This window comes from Cynocephalus volans, chromosome 16 (genome assembly GCF_027409185.1).
Source record: "Cynocephalus volans isolate mCynVol1 chromosome 16, mCynVol1.pri, whole genome shotgun sequence".
Classification (NCBI taxonomy): Eukaryota; Metazoa; Chordata; class Mammalia; order Dermoptera; family Cynocephalidae; genus Cynocephalus; species Cynocephalus volans.
Window position 1 is genome coordinate 21,967,444 of NC_084475.1, and position 21,312 is coordinate 21,988,755.

General features: G+C 60.1%; 4 protein-coding genes across 7 annotated transcripts; 2 read left to right on the forward strand and 2 right to left on the reverse strand.

Annotated features, from left to right (window-relative positions):
• Positions 1-309: 309 nt before the first annotated feature.
• On the reverse strand, positions 310-4,133 carry ALYREF (Aly/REF export factor). The gene is made up of 6 exons (XM_063081070.1): positions 3,833-4,133; positions 3,224-3,355; positions 1,613-1,760; positions 1,004-1,067; positions 735-912; positions 310-624 (listed from the first exon to the last, which is right to left on the reverse strand). Exons 1-6 carry the CDS (start codon positions 4,064-4,066, stop codon positions 610-612), a joined length of 771 nt encoding a protein of 256 aa, XP_062937140.1. The 5' UTR covers positions 4,067-4,133; the 3' UTR covers positions 310-609.
• A 62-nt stretch (positions 4,134-4,195) lies between these two features.
• Positions 4,196-8,922, forward strand: ANAPC11 (anaphase promoting complex subunit 11). The gene is made up of 3 exons (XM_063081186.1): positions 4,196-4,336; positions 5,118-5,244; positions 8,474-8,922. Exons 2-3 carry the CDS (start codon positions 5,136-5,138, stop codon positions 8,617-8,619), a joined length of 255 nt encoding a protein of 84 aa, XP_062937256.1. The 5' UTR covers positions 4,196-4,336; positions 5,118-5,135; the 3' UTR covers positions 8,620-8,922.
• Positions 8,923-11,646: 2,724 nt separating this feature from the next.
• On the forward strand, positions 11,647-12,095 carry NPB (neuropeptide B). Its single transcript, XM_063080285.1, has 2 exons — positions 11,647-11,889; positions 11,967-12,095. Exons 1-2 carry the CDS (start codon positions 11,647-11,649, stop codon positions 12,093-12,095), a joined length of 372 nt encoding a protein of 123 aa, XP_062936355.1.
• Positions 12,096-13,900: 1,805 nt separating this feature from the next.
• Positions 13,901-21,301, reverse strand: PCYT2 (phosphate cytidylyltransferase 2, ethanolamine). 4 transcript variants are annotated; one of them, XM_063080523.1, is made up of 14 exons: positions 21,167-21,301; positions 19,333-19,421; positions 18,596-18,757; positions 18,280-18,346; positions 17,446-17,530; positions 17,188-17,232; positions 16,829-16,882; positions 16,281-16,419; positions 16,023-16,105; positions 15,644-15,721; positions 15,211-15,276; positions 14,986-15,051; positions 14,720-14,808; positions 13,901-14,600 (listed from the first exon to the last, which is right to left on the reverse strand). In XM_063080523.1, the coding sequence occupies exons 1-14, from the start codon at positions 21,253-21,255 to the stop codon at positions 14,498-14,500; spliced, it is 1,215 nt and encodes a 404-aa protein (XP_062936593.1). In that variant the 5' UTR covers positions 21,256-21,301; the 3' UTR covers positions 13,901-14,497. The 4 variants fall into 4 exon arrangements, with proteins under 4 accessions (XP_062936593.1, XP_062936590.1, XP_062936592.1 ...); XM_063080520.1 differs by lacking the exon at positions 16,829-16,882; XM_063080522.1 differs by lacking the exons at positions 16,829-16,882; positions 21,167-21,301 and adding an exon at positions 20,032-20,450 and having other exon boundaries at positions 18,625-18,757.
• Between the last annotated feature and the right edge of the window lie 11 nt (positions 21,302-21,312).

The following is a 21,312-nucleotide window of genomic DNA, read 5'->3' on the forward strand; positions in this document are numbered from 1 at the left end:
GCCAGGGTGGCCCAGCCCTCCCCATCCCCTCACCTTGTGGTGCAGGCACCAAGGGAACAGGCAGCTCCAAGCCAAGGGCCACTACTGCTCTGGTGTCCTCCCACCTATCGAGTCAGAGAGTAAGGAGTTGGGAGCGGTGGGAACGGAGACAGGAACAAGGGCAGCCGCGCTCCTCCAGGAGTAGCAACACTGACCCCGTGCCAGGTGCCACAGACGGGCTGCTCCCGACAGCCCCTCCTCTTCTGCCCAGGGCAGACTCCAGGGCTCTGGCCCAGGCAAGGGCTGCGACAGCAGGACGAATCACACAGCTCCAGGTCTACACACGTTTCTATTTTATTATGGAAGAGGTGGAAATGCCACCCCCTCCACAACAGCAACCAGTAAAATTTATCCCAAAAATAACTCAGTACAAAACAGGTCTGTTCCAGAATTAAAAAAAAAAAAAAAAAGAAAAAAAAAGAAAAAACTTTACATGAGTTTTTAAATCCTATTTTAAAACATAAAGAAACAAATCCATCATTGGCCACACAGCCCAGTCGCCCTTCCTCCCATTAGGGAGCACAGACGAGAAATCTGGGTCCTGTTCCATGCACGGATTTGCTGGTCTGTTTAACTGGTGTCCATCTGCAACAGAGGAAAAAGAGATTCTCACTAAAGGAGCTCCAGCTCCCCCACCCTGGCATTGGTGGGTCCCCAGCTGCGCCGCCCCACGACAGTGCCACTGTGGCACTCACTCTGGCATTGTAGGCATCCAGCTGGGCGTCCAACTCCTCTGCAGAAAGCTGCTGCTTTGAATTCCTGCCAGTGCCTCGGCCTCTACCCCGGCTGCCTCCACGGGTCCCTCTCCGGGTGCCGCCACCACCACCAAAACCTCCGGAGCCACGGTTTCTAGTCATGCCACCCCTGTTTACACTGGCAAGAAAGACAGAACTCATTCACACACATGTAAAGGCCAAGGATGAAGCACTAAACCATAGGCCAACCCCATGTCCCCGGGGCTCACCTCTGGACAGGTCTTCGCTGTGTATCAATCTGTGATGTAACGAGTTGAATGTTCATGGGGCGCCCTGTGGCAAAGAGCACAAGAGGGCATCTTCTGGTCAGAGGTTCTGAGACGACACAGGTGGCACCACACCCTGTCTCCATGCAAACACTGGAAAGGGCCGTGTGCGTCTTAAATGCCCCTGACAAGGGAAATGGCCTGGAGATACCGGTGGGAGAACAGAACGGCGAGGACAACCCCACCGAACACCTGCTCACTCCTTCTCGGCCAGGCTGGGCGGGCTGTTTGGTCAGATGTCAGGGGTGCTCATGGGTGGACAGGTGTAGGTGACCTGACGGAAGAAGAAGCGGTACCTTGTCTTTACGACTACAGCCCGCACTCAGAGGCGTGCTATGGCAGTTCTCAGAAGGCTTCACAGAAGTGAATCTTCCGGAAGGAGCTGAAGGAGGGGGGCTCACAAGAGGTTGGTCCGGATGTGCGGGGCAGCGTGAGGGGGGGCAGAACGGAAGAGAGAGACAAAGGGCCGAATGCAAGGTGTCCTCGGCCAGAGGAGCCGGTCATGCTCCTGCACGGACGCCAAGCCCCAGCCACCCAGCCCGCCCTGCTCACCGTCCAGAGGGACGCCGTTGTACTGCTTCATCGCCTTCAGGGCATCTGCCTTCCGCTCAAAATGCACATCTGCCGTACCTAAACTGCGGCCAGAGCGATCATAGTGCACAGCTGCCTTCTTCAGCGTTCCAAATTCAGCAAAGAGTTCCTGGGTGTTGAAAATACGACTTATCAGCAAAGCAACAAAGCTGTTTTCCTTCCGGTGGGCAGCCCAGAGACAGTCCCTGCAAGTGTGAGCTGCTGGGGGTGTTTCCCTGGAGGCAGACGTATATAAAGGGAGCAGGGCAGTGGTAATGGGAACTGAGGAAAGGGAAGGGACAGGAGGGATAGCAACTTCCAAGAGCACCTGGGTCTGAGGGCTCCTGCCAACCTGGGGACCTGACATCTGTACCAAGACACAGGTAAGGAAGTTGCAAAGCCCACTAATAAAGGGCATAAGACTAAGTCACTGTCTTCTTCAACAAAGGAAAATGTACAACACACCCAAGGCCTGTTCTAAGAAACAGCAAAGGCCAGGAACAAGAGCAAGGGAAGCCGTCCCATGCACCAGACCAGCTCAGAGGGCCCGCTGGTTCCGGAGAACTGACCCCAGCCCCACCCCCCCGGCAGATTCTGGCTCACCTTTCCCTCTCCTCCTACTCAAGCCTGCCGCAAAGTCTGAAGTCAAGCGCTGCCATGGAAACTGCCCTGACCTCAGGCAGGCTGGGAGTTGGAGAGGGAACCCAGAGTGCGGGGCTATTCCGGCCGCAGGCACAGCGGGAGGTGGAGTTCACCAAAAGCGGTTTCCAGGGGATGCCAGAAACCACCTTAAAAAAAGTGTTGAGACACTGTGAGTGCTCATCAGTATTGCTCTGTCCCCCAAGGCAAAGCCAAATGTCTGTGCTCTGGGACACTGAACCCAGGAAGAAGGCCCAGCACCCTGACCCAACCATCTCCAAGATGGATTCCCAAGAAGTCGTTTCTTAACCAGAAAACAAACTCGAATGCCTCTGGGGCTCAATTAAAAAACAAACAAACAAACAAACAAAAAAAGCTTCAACCAAAGACGTGTTTGACAATCACAACGCTGACAAAACGTGTGTGTAGGAAAAAGAGTGATAAGACTATAGGATACAAGATCCTTATAAGACACACGACTCCTGGTGAACAGAGCCAGAAAAATCCACAGGTACCACCTCTTTTGTCAGTTACAGAAGAGACTTTTTTTCACCCACTGATCCACTAAAACGAGCACAAAAATTAAAAAAGCAAGCGGCCTAGGTCTGTCAGTAACACACTGGGACCACTCACATCCAACCAATCTCTGTCCCTGTTAGGAACTGGAGGCCTGAGCAGAGGACTTTCCCTCACAGACACTTCCTAGTAAGGAAAAGCAGCAGCTCCTCAGGCCACGCTGGGGTCCAGTGTTCAGCAGACTCTTAACTAGCACACCTCTGGGGTACGCTGGGGCCGAGTCTGTCCTGCAGCCCTGCACAAGGGCACAGTGGCTGGCCCTGGGACGGCCGGGAGGGTTCACTCTCCTAGGGCGGGAAGAGGGTTCAGGACCACTTCCCAAACAACACGATCCCTTCTGTTCAGGGTGGTGAGCCCCCCGGGAGGGTCTCCTCTTACCTGAATATCGGCGTCTGACACTCCAAAGTCCAGATTTGACACCAGCAGCTTCCCACCGGTCTCCACGCCGGCACCACCGCCGAAGCCGCTGTCGAAAAGGTCGTGCTGCCACTTGTCGGGAAGCTGTTTCGGCTGAAGAAAGTAAGGCACGGGAACAGAAAGAGACCGTAAGGCTCTCCCCACGGCCTCCCTGCCCTCCCGGCCACCGCAGGCCTCCCTCAGCCGAGGCCTGGGAGGAACGCGCGAATAGGGGGCCTCCCGCCCTCACCGGCGCCGCGGCGGTCCCAGCCCGGGGCCCAGGATCCCGCCGCGGCGCCACTTCTCAGTCCCTGGCCACTAACTTCCCGCCGCCGCCGCGCCGCGCCCCGCGTCCCCTCCGCTCCCGCCGCCACGCGGCCCCGGCGCCCCGCCAAGACAAAGAGCCGGGGAGGGTCCCCGCCGCCGGGCCGGGCCGGCCGCGAGACCGCACCCCCGCCCGCCCCGGCGCCGGCACGCACCGCCGGCTCGGGCGGCTCGCTCCCCGGCCTCCGCCCGCGGCCGGGCTCCGCCGCGGGCCAACCCGACCCGCCCGCCGCTCCCGCCTGCCCGGCCCGCCAACCCCGCACTCACCCTGCTGTAGGGCGCCGGCCGGTTCCTGCCGCCGCCGGCCGCGCCGCGGGCGATGGCCGGCCGGTTCCGGATAGGCCCGCCGCCTCGGCTCACTCGCGCGGCGGCCTGCACCCCACCGCCGCGGCCGCCCTGGGAGCCGACCCGGCCGCGGCCCCGGCCCCCACCGCGGCCGCCTCGCTGGCTCCGGTTCAGCTTAATGATGTCGTCCAGGGACATGTCCATTTTGTCGGCCATGGCGGGCGCGGAATCGGGCCTCGGCCTGGAGCCCGCGCGTCAGCACGCCGGCGCGTCACTTCAGGCGCCGCGCGGAGCCTTCCGGCGCGCGGCCTGGGGGCTGCCGCTGATTGGGCAGCGGCGGACGTGGGGCGGGAGCGCGTGCGCGCGGCGGCACGGGGCTCGACGAGCGCTGCTGTGGGGGCGCCGGCAGCCGCGGTCGTTTTTATACCTTCCCGCGCGGAGGCCGGCACCGCCAACGGAAGGGCGGGCGGGGCTGCGCGTGCTGAGGTAGGCGGAGGGGCCCGCGAGTTGGGCGGAGGCCCGGGGGGCGGGGCCTGCGCACCCCTCCCTGCCTGGTCGGGTGGGCAGCCCTGGCGGCTGGGCGGGCGGCTCTGCGGCGGGGCGGGGGCGCAGGCCGGTTTGCTTCCGCGGCGCGGCTCGCAGCCGTGGTCTCCGCCGCCCGAGGCCGTGCGCTCGGCTGCCGCGGGGTCGCTGGCCCTGAGCGCGGGCTGAACTCCGGGGCGCGCGACCCCGGCGGGCGGCGGGCGGGTGCGCACGGGCCGTCGGCCTGTTCTCGTTTGCTTTTTCCGCTGAAGGTGGAGACACAGTGAGCGGGATTCCTGGTCTCCACGTGCGCCTCCCCCCCAGTGAGCTGTCATCTTTTTTGCTAACCATATCCTTTAAAAGTGTAGGATGACACGCTTTTGCAATTTATCAGTGGAAACCAGCGCGCTGTTTCATAGATCTCAAGGTGGAACTTGAGCTCTTTGAAGATGCCCTGAATGTGTGGCTAAACCAAACTTGTGAAAGCGCCCTGTGTTCCCAAAAGTGATCTCCCTACCACCGAGGAGCCGAGTCCCCCGCTTGGAGAGAAGTGTGTACCTGCCTGGCCCCTTCTCCCCCTCTCTCCCTTTCCCCTTCCTTCCTTCCCCCTCGCCCTGGCTAAAGGGACTTCTCGCAGACAGTTCTTGACAAGTGGATTCTCCAGTAGCTCCCCCGCAGCGCTGACCCTCTGGGCCGGTTCTGGTTCCGCACACTAAATTTAGCTTGATAATCCTCGTCCCCTCAGTCCCCAGGCTCCGCTGCCATGAAGGTGAAGATTAAGTGCTGGAACGGCGTGGCCACTTGGCTGTGGGTGGCCAACGACGAAAACTGCGGCATCTGCAGGATGGCATTTAATGGCTGCTGTCCTGACTGTAAGTGTCTCTCTCTGAGTTCTGCCTTCTCCCAGCCTCGGAGGCTCCTGGTAAATACCTGCACAAAATCCCTGGGTTTTAGTTTCTCTTTCCTGAGGAAGAGTTGACAGAAAAAAAACGCCAGACAGGGGCCGGCCCTTGGCTCACTTGGGAGAGCGTGGTGCTGACAACACCAAGTCAAGGGTTAAGATCCCCTTACCAGTCATCTTTAAAAAAAAAAAAAAAAAGCCAGGCAGTTTGGGCCCGTGTTGCCTATGAGAAGTTTGTTGCCTATTATTGTGATCAGACTCAGCAGTTAAACACATGGGACAAAAAGAGATTTGTTAACATTTTCAATTTGAACATTCTCGAACAAACAATGGAATGGTATAAGGACACCCCCTGCCCAGCACACTGAAGAACAGTGAAGTACATCCCTTGTGGGCCTAAGTATTTTAAGGTAAATCACAAACATGATATATCACACCACATTTCATTTGTTTGTCTTTTTACCCCCCGCTGTTGTAACATCTGACAACATGACTATCATTCCACCAGCTTCCGCAAATGTCTTTTTATGATTGGGTAGTTTGAGCTGGGATTCAACATTTCTACATTGCTCTGTCTCTCAGCTCTTTAATCTAGAACAGCTCCTCCTCTACCCTTCTTTTAGGGTTTTCTGAGACATTTGTCTCTTAAAAACATGGTGTGTTGTCTTGCAGAGTGACCGGCCTTCAGGTTTTATCAGAGTTTTTTCTTTGTGGTATCTTTTGCAGTATTCCTCTGTCCCCAGTACCTTCTGTGAAGTGGAAATGCTTGATTACGTTTTAGTTAAAAGCAGGTTTTTGCACCAGGGAATTTGGTTTTAAGTCTGAGTCAAATGAATGTAAAACAGAAGCAAGAGTCAGGGCTCTGCGCAGGGAGAACAAGAGGGACTCCCAAGAGGACAGTGGCTTTGCTTCTGAAAGTGAAAATAAAATTACTGATTTTTAGTACTAATACTTTTTATTCTGGGCTCAATTTTTACATCTACGCTGGCTGAAAAGAAATCTCATCTCGCAGAGTTAATCCATTCTGATTTAATCCAAAGTGTAGGATGTAAACAGGAAATCATTGATTGACTCTACTTGATTAGGTTTTACTGAACACAGGAGATCTGGTTCTATTTAATCTTATCACTTTTTTTTTTCTTTTGGTGGCTGGTCAGTACAAGGATGGAACCCTGGACTTTGGTGTTATCAGCACCAAACTCTGACCATTAATTTCTTTTTAAATTGCTCTTAAGGGCACAACAAAGACTATGGGAGCCTGAGGGCGAGCACTTCCAAATTCCAGAGCAACAGGTTATTAACTTCTTGAAAGTCCTCAAAGGCATGGTTAGCAGCGGCCAGCCCAGCCGCCTCTTCTGGCCTCACCAGTGTGGGCGGTTGAACCTGTGTATTAAAGATGGCACTGCTACTGCAGGCCCAGAGCTGCTTGCCCTGCTGACCACATGGGGGACCCACACCCAGCCTATGGAGCTCAGCCAGGACCGGGCCAGCTGGGCCTGTGACGGGCATCCAGACAGGATCTTACACTGAAGAGCAGTCAGCATCTCCACGCTTGTATGGTGTGCACAGGTTTTGTTAAGATGGGGCCTATTGACTGTGGAGAGTAGGGCATTTAGAGTCTAATTTTTGGGCTTGCTGGCTCTTAAGTTAATAGTGAGCCAATTTTAATGTACGAAATATTTGACAAGTCTAATGTGCTTTCTATACAGGTTAAGTAGCACTGGATTTCTCTTGCTAAAATTGAGCTCCTATGAGAAATCCAAAGTGACTAAATGCAACAGAGACTCTGGGAGCTTGAGGGCTTGAGGGCAATAGAGAACACACTCCATGACCTAGACCAGTCCTGTCAAGAGGTGTTTGAGTGAAAAAGATAGTGTCCTAAAGACACCAGCAAGCTCTTGCTGAATCCTCTCAGAGTATCCACCTGACCTGCAGATACCCCAGGCAGGCTGCGTGTGGGGAACGTCACTACAGCAGAGTATCACCTTCATCCAAGGGAGCCCTCCCATGAGTGGACAGAATGGCCCAGAAACTTCTCATCAGTGGGCTAGCAGGGTGCCCCATCTACGGGCTTGCAGGCAGGTGATTTCAAGCAGAGTTCTGCCAAGGCTGGAAATGCCAGGGTTGGGGGGTCTTAGTGGGGGCCAGGAGCGGCATTACTAGGAATGGCACCCACAGGGCAGGGTGGGGGCAATGCGCTTTAGCTCCTTGATGCCAGGCAGACCCTGATGTGGGGCCAGGACTGGAGGAGTCGGTGTGCTCTGCTAGCTCCAGCTGTTCCATGGACTGTTCTATGTTCTTGGAAATTAGGGACACTTGTTTCTCTTGATCATGAGTGATATGGAGGGGCCCTCTCTGCACCAAGCCCTCTCTGCAGAGGAAGCATTTCCAGGTGCATGAGGCAGGTACCTGCAGTCTGTGCCCCTAGCTTTTTTTTTTTTTTTTTTTTTTTTTTAAAAGATGACCGGTAAGGGGATCTTAACCCTTGACTTGGTGTTGTCAGCACCACGCTCAGCCAGTGAGCGAACCGGCCATCCGTATATGGGATCCGAACCCGGGGCCTTGGTGTTATCAGCACCGCACTCTCCCGAGTGAGCCACGGGCCGGCCCTATGCCCCTAGCTTTAAAGGTGGGATCCTTCCAGGCTGCAGACAGGAAAGAGACGGAAGATAGCACCCTGCTGCTCACGGGCCCTGTTGTCTAGGGAAGGAATCTTCTGGGTCCCACAGCCTCACCCTCCTCCCCTGGATCAGGAAGAATAGTTCACTACTCTGATGTGAGTCTTCTTGGTGCCTTAACAATTAACGTTGTTGCCTTCTTAGCATCACAGATCAGGTGTCTGCAGAGGGACAGGGCCAGTGAGGTCAGACAAGGCCCTTTCTCCCTGCCTGTCAGGCATGGGAGGCTTGGTGGGCCAGCCTCAAGGATGCTGCTGAGCTCCCCTCTGAGCTGCTCTTGCCCAGCTGAGGGCAGAGGGACTGCTGCAGCCCTACGTCATTGCAAATCTTTGTGGGAGGTGGGCGGGCTGTGCATGGGAATGAGCAGGTAACACTCCTGGTTTCTGTCTTCTCTGAAGCATGAGACACGAGAGGCTCTGGCCCCCCGGCCTGTGCTGGAGCTGTGGCCTGGGTCCCTGCCTGGCTGTCACTTGCCATTGGCTGGGCCTTCCCTAACACTGTCCCCTCCCGCCCTCTCCTCAGGTAAGGTGCCTGGCGATGACTGCCCCCTGGTGTGGGGCCAGTGCTCGCACTGCTTCCACATGCACTGTATCCTCAAGTGGCTCAACGCGCAGCAGGTGCAGCAGCACTGCCCCATGTGCCGCCAAGAGTGGAAGTTCAAGGAGTGAGGTGGCCCCAGCACCCACTGCGCCCACCCAGACAGCTTCCCGCGACCTGACACCGCCTCGCATTGGGACTGGGTGGCCATGGTGTCTGCTGGGAACGGTCCCCGGGGCTGTTGTGAAGTTGAAATGAGGACTGGAGCTGCCCTTGTTTTCCATCACATTGACACTTTTATCTAATAAGCAAAGTTCATTAAGTTCCCCAAGCCTTGCTGGAGGCCTCTGGTTGCTGGCTTGCTTGGAATATCGATGCAGCCTCGGTGTGTTTTGACACAAAACGCTCATGAATAAACATGTTGATGAAGCGCTGCGGAGGCCCTCATCAAACCCTGAGTCACACCTCCGGGAAGAGAGGCAGGAGAGGAGAGTGGGAGCAGACAGCAGAGCCAGGGCCTGGGCCATGTTTGTGCAGATGGGAGACACAGGAGGTCCTCTAGCCTGATGCAAGCCTGGCCAGGGCCCAGGGACCCTACTGGTGGGAGGATGACATCCCTGAGCAGGCCGTAGTGGTGCCGAGGAGATGGGCTGTGCTGGGAATCCCGTGACAGCCTGTCTTCTCCGTCCCTCCCCTAGCTCTCACTGAAGTCATCTTCTAGTTGGTGCTGCGACTCCCCTGCGTAGGGTCGGGTGTCCCAGATGTCTGAGGGCCTCCCCTACCTAGGGAACGACACCCTTTGGGAGACTCCTTTGGCCACCTCTGTTCCCCACAACTCCTGTGGGGTGGCAGCCACTGGGGTAGCAGCAGTCCCTGCCCTGGGAGTTGCAGGCGGCTTCTGAACAGAGACCACTGCAGGCAGCATGTCTCAAGACACCCTGGGGAGTCCTTGGCACCGTTTCCCCTGCCGCGTTCTCGATAACCCCCACCCCTGTGGGGTCCATGCTCCATGGCCAGTATGAGCCACCTAGACACTTGCTCTACCTGTGTTGGTGAGCTTCGTCTTCTCCTCTGTTGGAGAGGAGGCCCTGGGAACCAAACCCTCACCAGACTGAAAGGTCACCAGCCCCTTGCCCAGAAACACAGCTGCCAGGGCCCCCGGTGCCGGTGTCTTTCCTGGGGAGGAAATACTTAAAAAACACACACTGTGACAAGGACATTTGGGGAGCATAAGGTGAGAGGAAGGGGTGCCCCTGAGTGAGCTCGCTGGCCAATGTCACCTGTCATAGGCGGACTGGTGGTCCTGCCTGGTGCTCCCCTGGAGTACTCCTGTCAGCTCTGCAAACACATCTGGCAGGTTCTGGGCAGGCTGCTCTGCTCCATAACGTCTTGTCTGTATAATATCTCTGTGTCTGGCACTGGTGCCAGCCCTGGGGAGTCGGGAGGAGCCCACAGCTCAGGAGGAAAGGCAGACCCTCACAGCAGATGGGGTGTGACTGATGGGGTGCACCGCAGGCCTGCAGAATGTGATCTGTGGATTTGAACTTTCTGGGCACAATGGGGTCAGGCCCCCCCCCGGGTCCCAGGCTTCCTATTCACGCTGGCCTGTGCCCACCTGCCTCCCTGCCCTGAATGCCCTCCCCTCTCCTGGCAGCTACCCTAGCGAGTTTGCTCTGCTGCGGCTGCATTCTCTTCCTCTGTGACAGGAGGTGCCCGTGAGGACTGTGAGCCTTCCCCGGCTCACCTCTTAACCCTGAAAGCCTCAAAGCCTCCGCCCTGGCTTCCCTGCACTTGGGTCTCCTCTTCTGTTATCCCCAGGCTCTAGCCAGGTCCTGTCCTCAGTGCCCTCTGTCCCCTGTGGAGCTGACTTACAGCTGCCTGCCTGCCCACCCCCACCTTGAAGTCTCTGCTCTCCCGGGGAGGTCACAAACCCAACCGGGGACTCTGGGCTTGTGCCCCCTCCTCCTTCATATGTGGTCCCTGATTCAGGCTTATTCTTCCTCATTGTTTTGCCATCTGCCTCCTCCCAGGAAGCTCAGGGCCCCTGTGAGCTCCTCATAATATAACCTCCGCCTGCTGCCCTCCCCAAGCAGGCACAGAAGCCCCTGGAGGAGAGGTCAGCACCTGGAAGCACCCCCTTGTTGTCACCCCTGGTCTGTCCTGCCACCAGCTCCATGCGCCCCTCCCCACTTGGCTGGCCGCAGCCTCCTGAAGGCAAAGACAAGTATCCTATGTATCTCCTGGGTCCTGGCACATAGTAGGTGTTAGACCAGCCAGGCGCCAACAACAAAAAAATAAGAATAAGAAAAATACATGTCTGCCTGCCCTTCTGCTGGGCAGCGATGTGTTTCCTTCTCTTTGTGACTAGAGTATTTGGGCCACTGAATGAACGGAGAAAAGGCTTGAGGTGCACAGACAGATGGAAGTTGCTCCCAGGCCACCCACCCCAGGGGCAGAACTGGGCAGGGAGAGGCCTTGGGATCCCGGGCCAGGGGCCTGACCTTGCCGCCCTCCTCCTGGAGGGCCTCGCCAGTAGCAGCCCTGTGGGTGGACCTTCCCCCACGGACATGGAACGGTGATGGCCCCCATGCCCACCTGTGGACTTTTATGCCTCTGGTCAAGAAGCCCTGGGCCACGGGGTCAGTTCCCCTTTCGGGTGGGAGAAATAGCCCCCTTTGCCCTCTAGGCGCTGTGCAGTGAGCGGCTCTCTGTCCAGACTCAGGAGCACTGGGGACTCTGGGGAGGTGACTCCCAAGGCTGGGGTACTCTTGCCGTTGAGGGCTCAATGCAGCCAAGCCCTCCCCTCCTCCCGTTGAGGTCCCACCGGTGCAGTTCTGGGTCGGTGGGAGCAGCCTGGGAGGGTCCGGGCGCCCTCCCAGCCCGGGTATGGCCTGAAACCGGAGGTTGGCAGGGGTGGGGTGCGAGGGGGCGATGGACCCGTGGAAGCCTCCAGGGCTCCCCTGCGCCTGCGAGGCGCTGACTCAGCGCCGCTTCTTCCTCCAGGATGGGGGGGCTCAACGTGTCCTCCGCGTCCCCAGCCCTCCCGCCCGGCGCGCGACGGCGGCTCGGACCCCCACCCCCCGGCGCAGATATAAGGTGCGGACGAGGCTGCGGCTGCTCGGAGCCCCGACGCTGCGCCGCCTGCCGCCCGTGTACCCATGGCCCGGCCCGCGACACTGGTGGCCGCCGCCCTGGCGCTGTGCCTGCTGCTACCGCCGCCCGGCCTCGCGTGGTACAAGCCGACGGCCGGGTCCAGCCGCTACTCGGTGGGGCGCGCCGCGGGGCTGCTGTCTGGCTTCCGCGGGTCCCCGAACGCGCAGCGCTCCGAGTCCCCCGTCGGGGCGGGACCCCAGGGCCGGGCCGGCGCATCCCCGGAGCTGCGCACCGGCCTACGGAGCCTCGTGAGTGCGGGCGCGGGCGGCGGGGGAGAGCGGCGGGCGGCGCGGGCGGCCCCTCACCCTCACCCCGCTCCTCCCAGGCTGTGTGTGTCGAGGACGTCGCCCCAAACCTGCAGAGCTGCCAGCGGCTCCCCGACGGCCGCGGGACCTTCCAGTGCACGGCTCACGTCTTCCTGTCGCTGCGCGCGGCCGACTGCCGCGGCGCCTGAGCCCGAACCCGGACCTTGCCGCACCCCTACGCCCACTGCCCCCCTCAGGGACCGCCAGAGCCCACCATCGGGCACGGGAGGTTGCCCCAGGAGCCCCCAGCCCCGCCCCCGAAGTAAATGGCTAAACGAGTATACGACAAGTCCAGCGGGTGTCTGAGTGCGGGTCGCTGGAGGGCAGGCCCGGGGGGCCTCGAGGGGAAAGGGGCCCGGAAGTCCCTAGACCCCGCCAAGGGCAGCCCACGAGAGGAGAGCCTGCCTGGCCCGGCGAGCTCCCCGCGGAGCGCCCGCTCCTCTGGCCAGGCCGGCCTGCCCTTCCCTGGCCTCCCTCCTCCACAAAGCAGGGGACCAGGGTGTGCCACTGAGGGAGTCAGCACAGGGGATCTCCCACATGGGTGAGGGGTTCAGCCCAAGACTCCCCACCAGGCCCTGGGCACAGGCAATTCCCAGGTCCTTCAGACCACCAAGCTGTCCTAAAACCCTCCCCCTAGGACCCCCGGACCCCACTACACGGAAAACATTGCTGTGACCCCATCACTCTGCCCTGTGAGACCTTCTGTAGGCCCCTGCCCTGCCTGGCTCTCAGAGCCTTCCAGAGTCTTCTCTGAACCCACCAGAGGCTGTTCTCCCTGATGTTTGCAGCCCCAACTCCACACATCTGGGTTCCGTAGAAAGTTCCTGGATCCCTTCAGGAGGCACCACCTGTGTTCCCACCAGCTGTGAGGTCTCACACATCTGCCTTAGAGAAGCCTCCCCTAACCACAACCCCCCAGGTGACCTTCCTGCCTGGAATCCTGACTTTCACCCTCTCTAGAGCCCCTCCCGAAACATCTTGAAGGACTGAGCACAGAGTAACTATGTGTTCAATGAATTAAAGAACAAAAGGGCCTTCCAGGCTGGGCCAGGGAGGAGGGGGCAGCCAGGTGAACAGGTCCGGGGGAGGATGAGACTGTACCCCTATGGCCGGGGCTGCCTAGAGGCCCTCAGACTCACCAACACAGCTGGGCACAATGGTGGCTGAGCCTTCCCAAGGCTCTGGGCCCACCCCTCCCCCAACCCATGGGGAAGCAGCCCCTCTATGGCCTTGAGGGCTCTAGGAGGGACTCTGTGGGGCCATGGCCGGCCCAGGCTCCAGGGGCCTCCCTGGCCTACACTCGTCTAACTTAGCAGGCTGATTCCCACCCCCACCGTCTAGAGCTCTTAGGTCTCAGAGCCAAATCTTCCTAAGCTGACTTTTGAGTTTTTTAGAGCATGAGCAGGGGCCCCTGCCTGCCTCCCTCTTCCCCACCCCTTCTGGCCCTGTGGAGTCTGAGGGAGCAGGGGGCAGGAAGCTCAAGAATTCCAGGGCCTGGGCCTGCCTCCTAGGGTGTCCCCCATCCCACAGTGTGCCTTGCTGGCTGGGCCTGCCACGGTGGGTGAGTTCTCACCCTGCATGGGTGGACATTTCTCTGGGGCGCTGACCTGGGCCCTGGGCTCCACTTGCTGTGGCTGAGGGGACAGTCCCCAGTCCCATCTCCTGGGTCCTGGCAGCAGCATACTCAGGGCTGGCCCTGCCCTCTCCGCAGCCAGGCAGCCCCTGTGCCCTCTCTGATGAGTCTACGGGTGACTTGCAGCTCAGGGGGACTCAGATCCTGTGGCCCTGGGGAGAAGCACAGGGCTGAGCTCCTCATCTTCCTTGAGACAGACCATGGAGCAAAGGGGACGCTTGACTCACTCCCTTCTCTCTTCTATATCCCTGCTAGGTGGACAGTGGGAGTAGGGCCCAGGGTTCTCCACAGGGGGTTCCGACACAGTACTGCTCACCAGGCTTTATTTGGTCGCACCAAAGAGATTTACATCAGCCGGTGAGGCACAGAACAGAACAGAATCCGTCTGAAGAGCAGCAGAGCTGGCTGGGGAGGGACAAGCGCATTTTGCTAGAGCCAGGCCCGGGTGCTGGGGCGCCAGAGGGCAGAGCGTGTGTGGTCTGCACCCAGAGAAGGAAGGGGCAGTCCTGGGGTCCCTCTGTGCCTCCCACCAAAGAAGGGGGGAGGCAGCGTGGCCTCCAGCCCAGGCAGCAGGAGGCGTCCAGGGTCAGAGGGAGCTTCTGGGACAGGATGGAGCACGGCAGCTGGAACCCAACGCAGAGCCTCTGCTCATCCTGCTTGCTGGGCCGCCCCTCTGTGCTAGGCACCCTCTCTGAGTAGCTTAACAGAGAGGGCTGCGTGCCTGCCGCAAAATGGACACCTTGCAGGCAGGCGGGAGGCAGCGTCCCCCCACACCACCCTCCCAGAGCCAGGCCAGCAAGAGGTGGCACTGTGGCTTCCTTAAGGATCATAACAGCCAAACTCTAGGACACAGGAGAGCAAGGTGAGGACCACCTGGCACCGAGGGCTCTCCAGAACCATGCTCCTCCGCGTCAGAAGTCACAGCTGTTCTCCCGAGGGCTGCACCTCTTGCCGCCTCATGGCCTCCAGGAAGGCCAGCTCCTTAGCTTCTTTCTTCTGGTTTCGTGCCTCGTACTCTAATCTGGAGGGCCGGGCTGGGGTAAGCTGGGTGAGAGGGTGACTGTGCGCCTAGGTCTGGGGCCTGCCGCCACTAGCTGCTCCACGCGGCCCCCGCACCAGGCCTACCAGGGCTAACCTCACCTGTTCTTGATGATCCTCTGGACAATGAGGTCTGTGGTGAGATCGCTGCCGCTGTCAACCTGACGGAAGATGCCCCTTCTCTTGGGCTCCTGGAGGCCCAGGGAGGAGGGATGAGATTAGGGTCTCTCCTGCCCACGCGGAGACCTGCCCAACTGCTCTGCCCCAGAGGGATACAAGCACCATGCCCACTTCCCAGATAGGCATGGTGAGGCCACAGGTGGCTGGGAAGCAGCCTTCCAAGCCCAGTGAGGGCCACCATGACCCACCTGGTAGGGATCAGACCCATCCCTGTCAGGCATAATCTCTGTCTTCCCGTGACACACCAGGTCCACCTGGGGACAGAGGGAGAGTCAGGAGACCTCGCCAGGGAGGCAGCTGCTGGCACAGTCAATGGCCCAGTGCAGGCCCTGGACTGGGAGAGCTGACCCTGCCCCTTCCTTAGCCCAAGTGCCATCCCCAGCTCCATGCTCCCAGCCCAGCAGGATCCTCACCTTGAAGTGACCCAGAAGCTCTGCTGTGACTGCATATGGGGCCCCAATCACCACTTCTGACACATACTGTGGGGACAGTGTACAGAGCAGCTCACTCAGTCCTTGCTCCAAAGCCAGGGCCGGAGAGTGATGGGAGATGGCCCAGACCCAGACTGAGGATGCCGCTGAGCAAGCAGGGATGGGGACAGCGTGGCTGGGGGAGCCTAAGGCTGCTGTGTCCCCAGGAGCCCTCAAGGGTGGAAAAGAACATTGCCAATGGCACCCACCCCACCCCCTACGTTACTAATCAGAGGTGGGCGGGTGCCCCAGAATCGGGGGTGCTGGGGTGGGGCACTGCCAGAGACCCGAGAGGCCCTGCCCTGGCTCAGGGAGGCCCGGGGAGGGAAATGTCGGGGACATCTCCCGCTCCTGTGCTGGCTCCCGCCACACTCACCCGGCAGGCCAGCACGCTCAGGGTCCGCTCGTGCAGATTCATGATGGGGTAGTTCTTCCCCTTGTAGTGGTTGACCTCCTAGGGCCAGAGCGAGGTTGGCTCAGCATGGAGACCTCAGGGGGACAGGTGTGCCCCCTTCCAGCTGTCCCTTGTGGGAAGGCGGGAAAGGTGCCTGCCCCCATGGACAAAATGGCCCTGGACCTCAGAAGAGGCCAAAGCTCACCCCCCAGGGGTGCTCCTTTGCCTTCACCAGGCACCTGGAGCCTTGTTCCTCCAAAGGCCACCTATGCCCAACACTGACCCAGGAGCCCACTGAGGGCCTCCAGGGCCCATCAGCTGCCCAGGGTGCTGGGGGAATGAATGGGTGCTGGGCAGCGACCTGATCAAAGTGCAATCCGGCGATGATATAGGGCCTGTCCGTCAACCCGTGCACCTTTTCCAGGAAGTCCACGTGCCCAATGTCTGCACTCATGTTAAGAAGTGAAAGAGGAAGGAAGCTTGAAGCCCCCGATGTCCTGTACCCACTGGCCTCACCACCATTCTCCTGCACCCTGGCCCTGTCCAGGAGTCAGCAAGGCCCCCCAGACCCACCGCCACATGGTTGGATGTGGAGCAGCAGAGGCCCAGAAGAGGATACGGAACAGATCAAAGGCGCCGGCCACATAGATGACCGTCTCTCCTGGCTGGGGCTCCTTCCCAGAAGCAAACTGGATGATCTTCTGGGAGGTCTGCAGAAACTGAGACACTCCTGTCCAGGGGTTCCGTCCGCCAGGGCACTGTAAGCCGAGAGAGGAAGCTGGTCAGCGGCAGAGGCCCCCCCCAGGGCTACTTTGCTGAGACTGGGGCTGACCCTGGGAAGCACAGGCGTGGGACTGCAGGAGCAGATGCAGGGAGCATGGCAGGCCAGGACTGCAAGCGCCTAGCTGCAGCCTGCCAGCGACCCAGTGACCTTCACTCAGACTGTTCCTAGGCAGGGGAAGGAGCAGGGGAATGGGTAGGGGACACACCACCACCAGGCTATGTGGGGCCACTGCAGCTGGCACGACTGTGTCTCCATCCAGTGGCCACTGCAGCCAACACCACTTCAGCCCAGCGACCAACCACAGGGAGGAGGTGCAGAGCTCAGTGGCTGGAGGACACAGCCCTCTGGGGGAGCCGGCACCCATGAGGCCACCATCTGGTCACCTGGGAGAAGCCTTCTGAGGAAAGTATGTCCCCAGCAGGTGTCGGGTGAGGGGGCTACAATGGGAGAAAGGGCCAGGCCACTTGGTTAGAGGCCACCTGTACACAGGCAGTCCTTGCTCCTCCTCCAAGCAGTGGCTGCTGTGGCCGGCCAGCTAGTGCCACTTCCTGCCTGTCCTCCCTCCTGGCGTCCGCCAGCTGGCTGAGCCTGGCAGTCAGTACCTGGTCAGTGCTGGGAAGGGAGTGGGGGGGGATACTCTGGGCCAGTTTTCCCCAAGGAATGGCTTGGGACAGGGGGCAGAGGAGGCCCTAGTGGCAGCCCAGCATCCACATTCCTAGGTGGCCCCACGGGTCACACTCACCTTCCCGAAGCTATCTGCATACTCCCGGTACTCGGAGGACAGCTCCTGCACAGAAGGGTAGAGTGGGCCTCAGGAGCTTCCCCCTTTAGACGTGACCAGCCCCAAGACCGGGCAGGTCGCTGTCCTGGAGCCACGAAGGGGAGAGGGTCGTGGGGGGTCAGGATGACCCTGAGAGTGGCACGGAGGTGCGCCCTCCCTCCTTGCAATGTCCTCAACCGTGAGACCTCGGGGATTCCACCCAGCAGCCCCCATACTCACCTGGCTGCTGTGATGGGCCTTGGTCACCAGCAGCATGCGGCCGACAAGGTCTGTGGTAGACACACCCTGGGTGCGCTTGCACTCTCTAGGGACAGAGGAGGCGGGGTTCTCACCCTGGGGTACACTGTGAGGCTCTGCCTCCAGCTAACACCACCTAAGGGGCACCAGCAGCCCTGATTGGGGCAAAGCCCACAGCTGTCCCACAGACGGGGCCGCCCCACAGACGGGGCCTCCCCACTGCTCTCGGCCACCACAAGAAATGTAAACCAGAACAGGAGGGCCACTGTGCTCTCATTAGCCGAAGACGACGACAGGAGCAGAAGAAATATGAAGAATCACTGCACCCCAAGTTTCCAATATGGAGGAGTGACAGGCCAGGGACAGTGGCAGCAGCTCAGTGTCCATCCTGCCGTTGGCCTCGGGCCTCCCTCACACCCAGGCCCCGCCCTGCCGCATACTCTGCCAAGGGAGCTCTGGGCTGCACCACCCCAGCAGGATCCACGGGCTGCACTTGGAACTTTAAAGTTAGTTAAAAATAAAAAGCCAGCTCCTCAGTGGCACCAGCCACAGTCCTACTGTTTGACAGCGCCATGCCAACGAATGTCACCATCCTTGCAAAGCTCTGCCTTGCAGTGCTGCCCTGCGGCCATGGGTTGGGGTCTGCCACACAGCAAGGGTCCTGAGGCCACACCACAATAACTCCCTGCCTCCAGTTCCCAGTCCTGGCCATGAGAAGACAGGCCCAGACATGGCCATCACAGGCTATGGGAAACAGCAAAGAAAGATCTAGGAGGGACCCTCATGCCCACTCCCTGAACAGCTGCAGGCACTCACCTGTACCTCCCAGCCTGCTTCACTTCCTCATAGGTGTCGTGACCATCTACAGTTAGTGTGATATCATCTAAGGGGAAACACACAAGCAAGAACAAGGATTCTTACCCCAAAGCCATAAAGACCTTGAGGGCCAGGACCCTCTCAGGCCCGGCATACATGTGCTCATTTCTGCAGAGGGGCCCAAAGCTTTCTCAGATCCTCAAAGGGCTCCATGTGCTCCAAAGGGTGAGGAGCCCTACCACCTGCAGACACCCCACCAGGAGGTCTGATCCTGAGTGCCCTCGCTGCCCCAGGCCCCCAGCCCCTGCCTACTCACTGCCGTGGACACAGAAGTCGCAGTCATACTTGTCCAGCGTCTCCAGCGTGGTGACATAGGGGGCTGCGGGCACCACCTCGTCCACCCACTTGATGGCCTGCACCATTTTATATCTCTCCTCCTGAGTGAACACCGGGGGCCCCTTGTGCTTGGAGATCTCCTCTAGGGCCAGAGGAAAGGAGAGAACAGGACAGGTGACCCTGGCTTGCCAGCCGCTTCCGCAGGAGGCCCCCTCCTCAACACTGAGCAGGGTCTGTAACTACACGAGGCCTCACGGTGGACAAGCTGTCTCTCCCACCAGGCCGTCAGCCCACAGGACAGGACCACATCCGAGTGGCCACCGCTCTGTCCTCTGTGGCCACACAGGGTGCACGGGATGTGTCTGCTGCCTGTATGGCTCCCTCGCCCAACAAGAGGCTCAGGCAGTAAGGGGTCCCCTCATGACTTAGAGCTCAGCCCCTGAATGTCTCTGGAGCCAGTTGGGGGCCGTGGGCTTCCACTGCACTGGTCGTGGTTTCCAGCAGCCCCTGTCTCTTAGCTCAAGACAGAAGATGCAAGATGGGAATGGCTTTAGGACACTCTCGGCTGGGGCTGGGCCGAGCTTGCTAAGCTCTCTCACAACCATGCTTTGGGTAAGGAAACCCTGGCTGGGCCTGGCATTCCCAGGACCCTGCAGGCTTTCAGTCAACAGGGGCAGCCCCTGGAAGGTTGTGGGGCACGGCGGACCTATACCCTACCGTCAGTGTGCACACCCACGATGAGGTAGTCACCCATGGCCCGCGCCTGGCGCAGCTGGTTGGAGTGGCCGTAATGCACCATATCATAGCTGTGGAGACAAAGAATGGTCAGCCCCTGTGCTGAGGATAGGGACCAGGTGGACCCCGTGGGGGGCTGGGGTACAGCTTTACTCCTCCAAGGACTCCTTAGGAAGCCCTCTGAGAAGCCACTCCCCACAGGAACTTCTCCCCCAGGATCCGGCTGGGCCCGGGCTTTCTGCGAGTAGGTGTATGCTCAGCTCCAGCAAGGGTGGGGGACCCAGGGACGGACAAGGCCCAGCTGGTCCAGCAGTCTGCCAAGTGCACAGAAGACTCTAACTGGCTGGAAGCGGCACAGCCCTATATCCCACCTCAGGGTAGGCTCTGGCCACATCCTCTCCCCTCACCAAATACAAACTGCTGTGGGCAGTCATTCTAAATATTAAACAAATCATGTTGGGCCGACCCTGTGGCTCACTCGGGAGAGTGCGGCGCTGGGAGCGCAGCGGCGCTACCGCCGCGGGTTCGGATCCTATATTGGGATGGCCGGTGTGCTCACTGACTGAGCGCGGTGCGGGCGCCACCAAGCCAAGGGTTGTGATCCCCTTACCGGTCACACACACACACACACACAAAAATCATGTTAATCTTGGGGGCGGAGAAGAATTCTGTGCTACCTACCCTGAGACAAGTAAACAGTTCCTGGGGCCAGCACAAAACCACAAATCCAACCAAAGAGCAAGGCCCTGGGAATCACTGGCCTGGGAAAATCCTGTTTCCTAAACCACGGCCTCCAGAAATGCAGCAAGGCGTAGCTGTCTGGGTGAATAGCCACTTCTCTGTCACCCAGTTCTAGAGCTTTTATACTCAAATCCGGGTCTGGTGACAAGGGAACTCTTAAGCTTGGGGCTACATGGCATCCTGCCACAGGCTGGGCCACAGGTGCCTCCCACGGCACTGGAACAGCTGCGGGGTTCTCCACAGGCCTGGGGGCCCTGGTGTTCACCTGCTTCCTTCCAGGACTCCCGTATCCCTCATGAGTAGGCAAAGTTGTCCCTGCTTCTCCAGGGACAGCCCCACACCATGTACAGAGCTACTCCACCCAGTGCCCCCTACCTCCTCCCAGCAGGGCCACCCACCACCCCCCGCCCCAGCGTATGGGTCTCCAGCAGACAAGTGGGGTGGGGCCGTAGGGTTCTGGTCCTGGGGTAAAGTCTGGAAGACCCATGTGCCTAAGGACAGGCTGGGCAGGACGGGCCAGAAGGTGGGCCAGGGGCAGCAGAGCACGGGTTGGGGGTGGCTCTGGGTGCAGCTTCTGTAGCCTGTGGCTGTCCAGGGGCGGGGGCCGGCTGGTGCCAAGGTCAGAGTCCATTGACAGGAAGCCACATTCCTTCCCCCTGGCGAGAGGCGCAGGCGCTGCTTGCCCTCCCAGCGAGCCCCAGGCTGGCCAGACGGGGCCCCTCTTCGAGCGCGTCAGGGAGCGCACGCTCGGGAGGGGCAGTTTTCCTCTCGCTTGCTGGCGGCCCCGGACTTGACAACCCATCCGTCCGACTCGCGGAGAAGACGCATCGCGTTCTCGCCCGCAGGAGGGCCCGTGCTGCCGGGTGACTCTGCCGCCCACCGCGGAGCAGCGCGCCCGTTCGCGAGAACGACGCTGGGCTCTCCGGGCTCGCCGCAGCGACGCCTCCGGCCGCCCAGCAGCAACGCCGCACGCCGAGGGCGGACGCGAGCCTGCGCGGGCCCGGGTCCCGCAACGGCCGGCGCCGCGACCCGCAGGGAGACCGGCCAGCCCGCGGCGCCTGCCCGCCCCGCTCACCAGCCGTCGCACCACACCCGCACGGCGCGCCTGCCCGCCGGGCCCGGCCGCTCGGAGCCGCCCACCGCCCCGCGCCCGTCCCGGATCATGGCCTCAGCGGCGGCCTCCGGCCACCTCCGGCGACTGCGAGCGCCCACAGCCGCCCG

Coding starts and splice junctions, on each gene's coding strand:
- ALYREF (XM_063081070.1), bottom strand. CDS start 4,066: ATGGCCGACAAAATGGACATGTCCCTGGACGACATCATTAAGCTGAAC. Junction 1,761..3,223: donor TGTCAGACGCCGATATTCAG/GTAAGAGGAGAC, acceptor TTCAACACCCAG/GAACTCTTTGCTGAATTTGG. Junction 913..1,003: donor CAGCGAAGACCTGTCCAGAG/GTGAGCCCCGGG, acceptor CTTTCTTGCCAG/TGTAAACAGGGGTGGCATGA.
- ANAPC11 (XM_063081186.1), top strand. CDS start 5,136: ATGAAGGTGAAGATTAAGTGCTGGAACGGCGTGGCCACTTGGCTGTGG. Junction 5,245..8,473: donor TAATGGCTGCTGTCCTGACT/GTAAGTGTCTCT, acceptor CCCTCTCCTCAG/GTAAGGTGCCTGGCGATGAC.
- NPB (XM_063080285.1), top strand. CDS start 11,647: ATGGCCCGGCCCGCGACACTGGTGGCCGCCGCCCTGGCGCTGTGCCTG. Junction 11,890..11,966: donor GCACCGGCCTACGGAGCCTC/GTGAGTGCGGGC, acceptor CGCTCCTCCCAG/GCTGTGTGTGTCGAGGACGT.
- PCYT2 (XM_063080523.1), bottom strand. CDS start 21,255: ATGATCCGGGACGGGCGCGGGGCGGTGGGCGGCTCCGAGCGGCCGGGC. Junction 15,277..15,643: donor TGAGCGTGCTGGCCTGCCGG/GTGAGTGTGGCG, acceptor CTGTCCCCACAG/TATGTGTCAGAAGTGGTGAT. Junction 14,601..14,719: donor CAGAGGATCATCAAGAACAG/GTGAGGTTAGCC, acceptor CCGGCCCTCCAG/ATTAGAGTACGAGGCACGAA.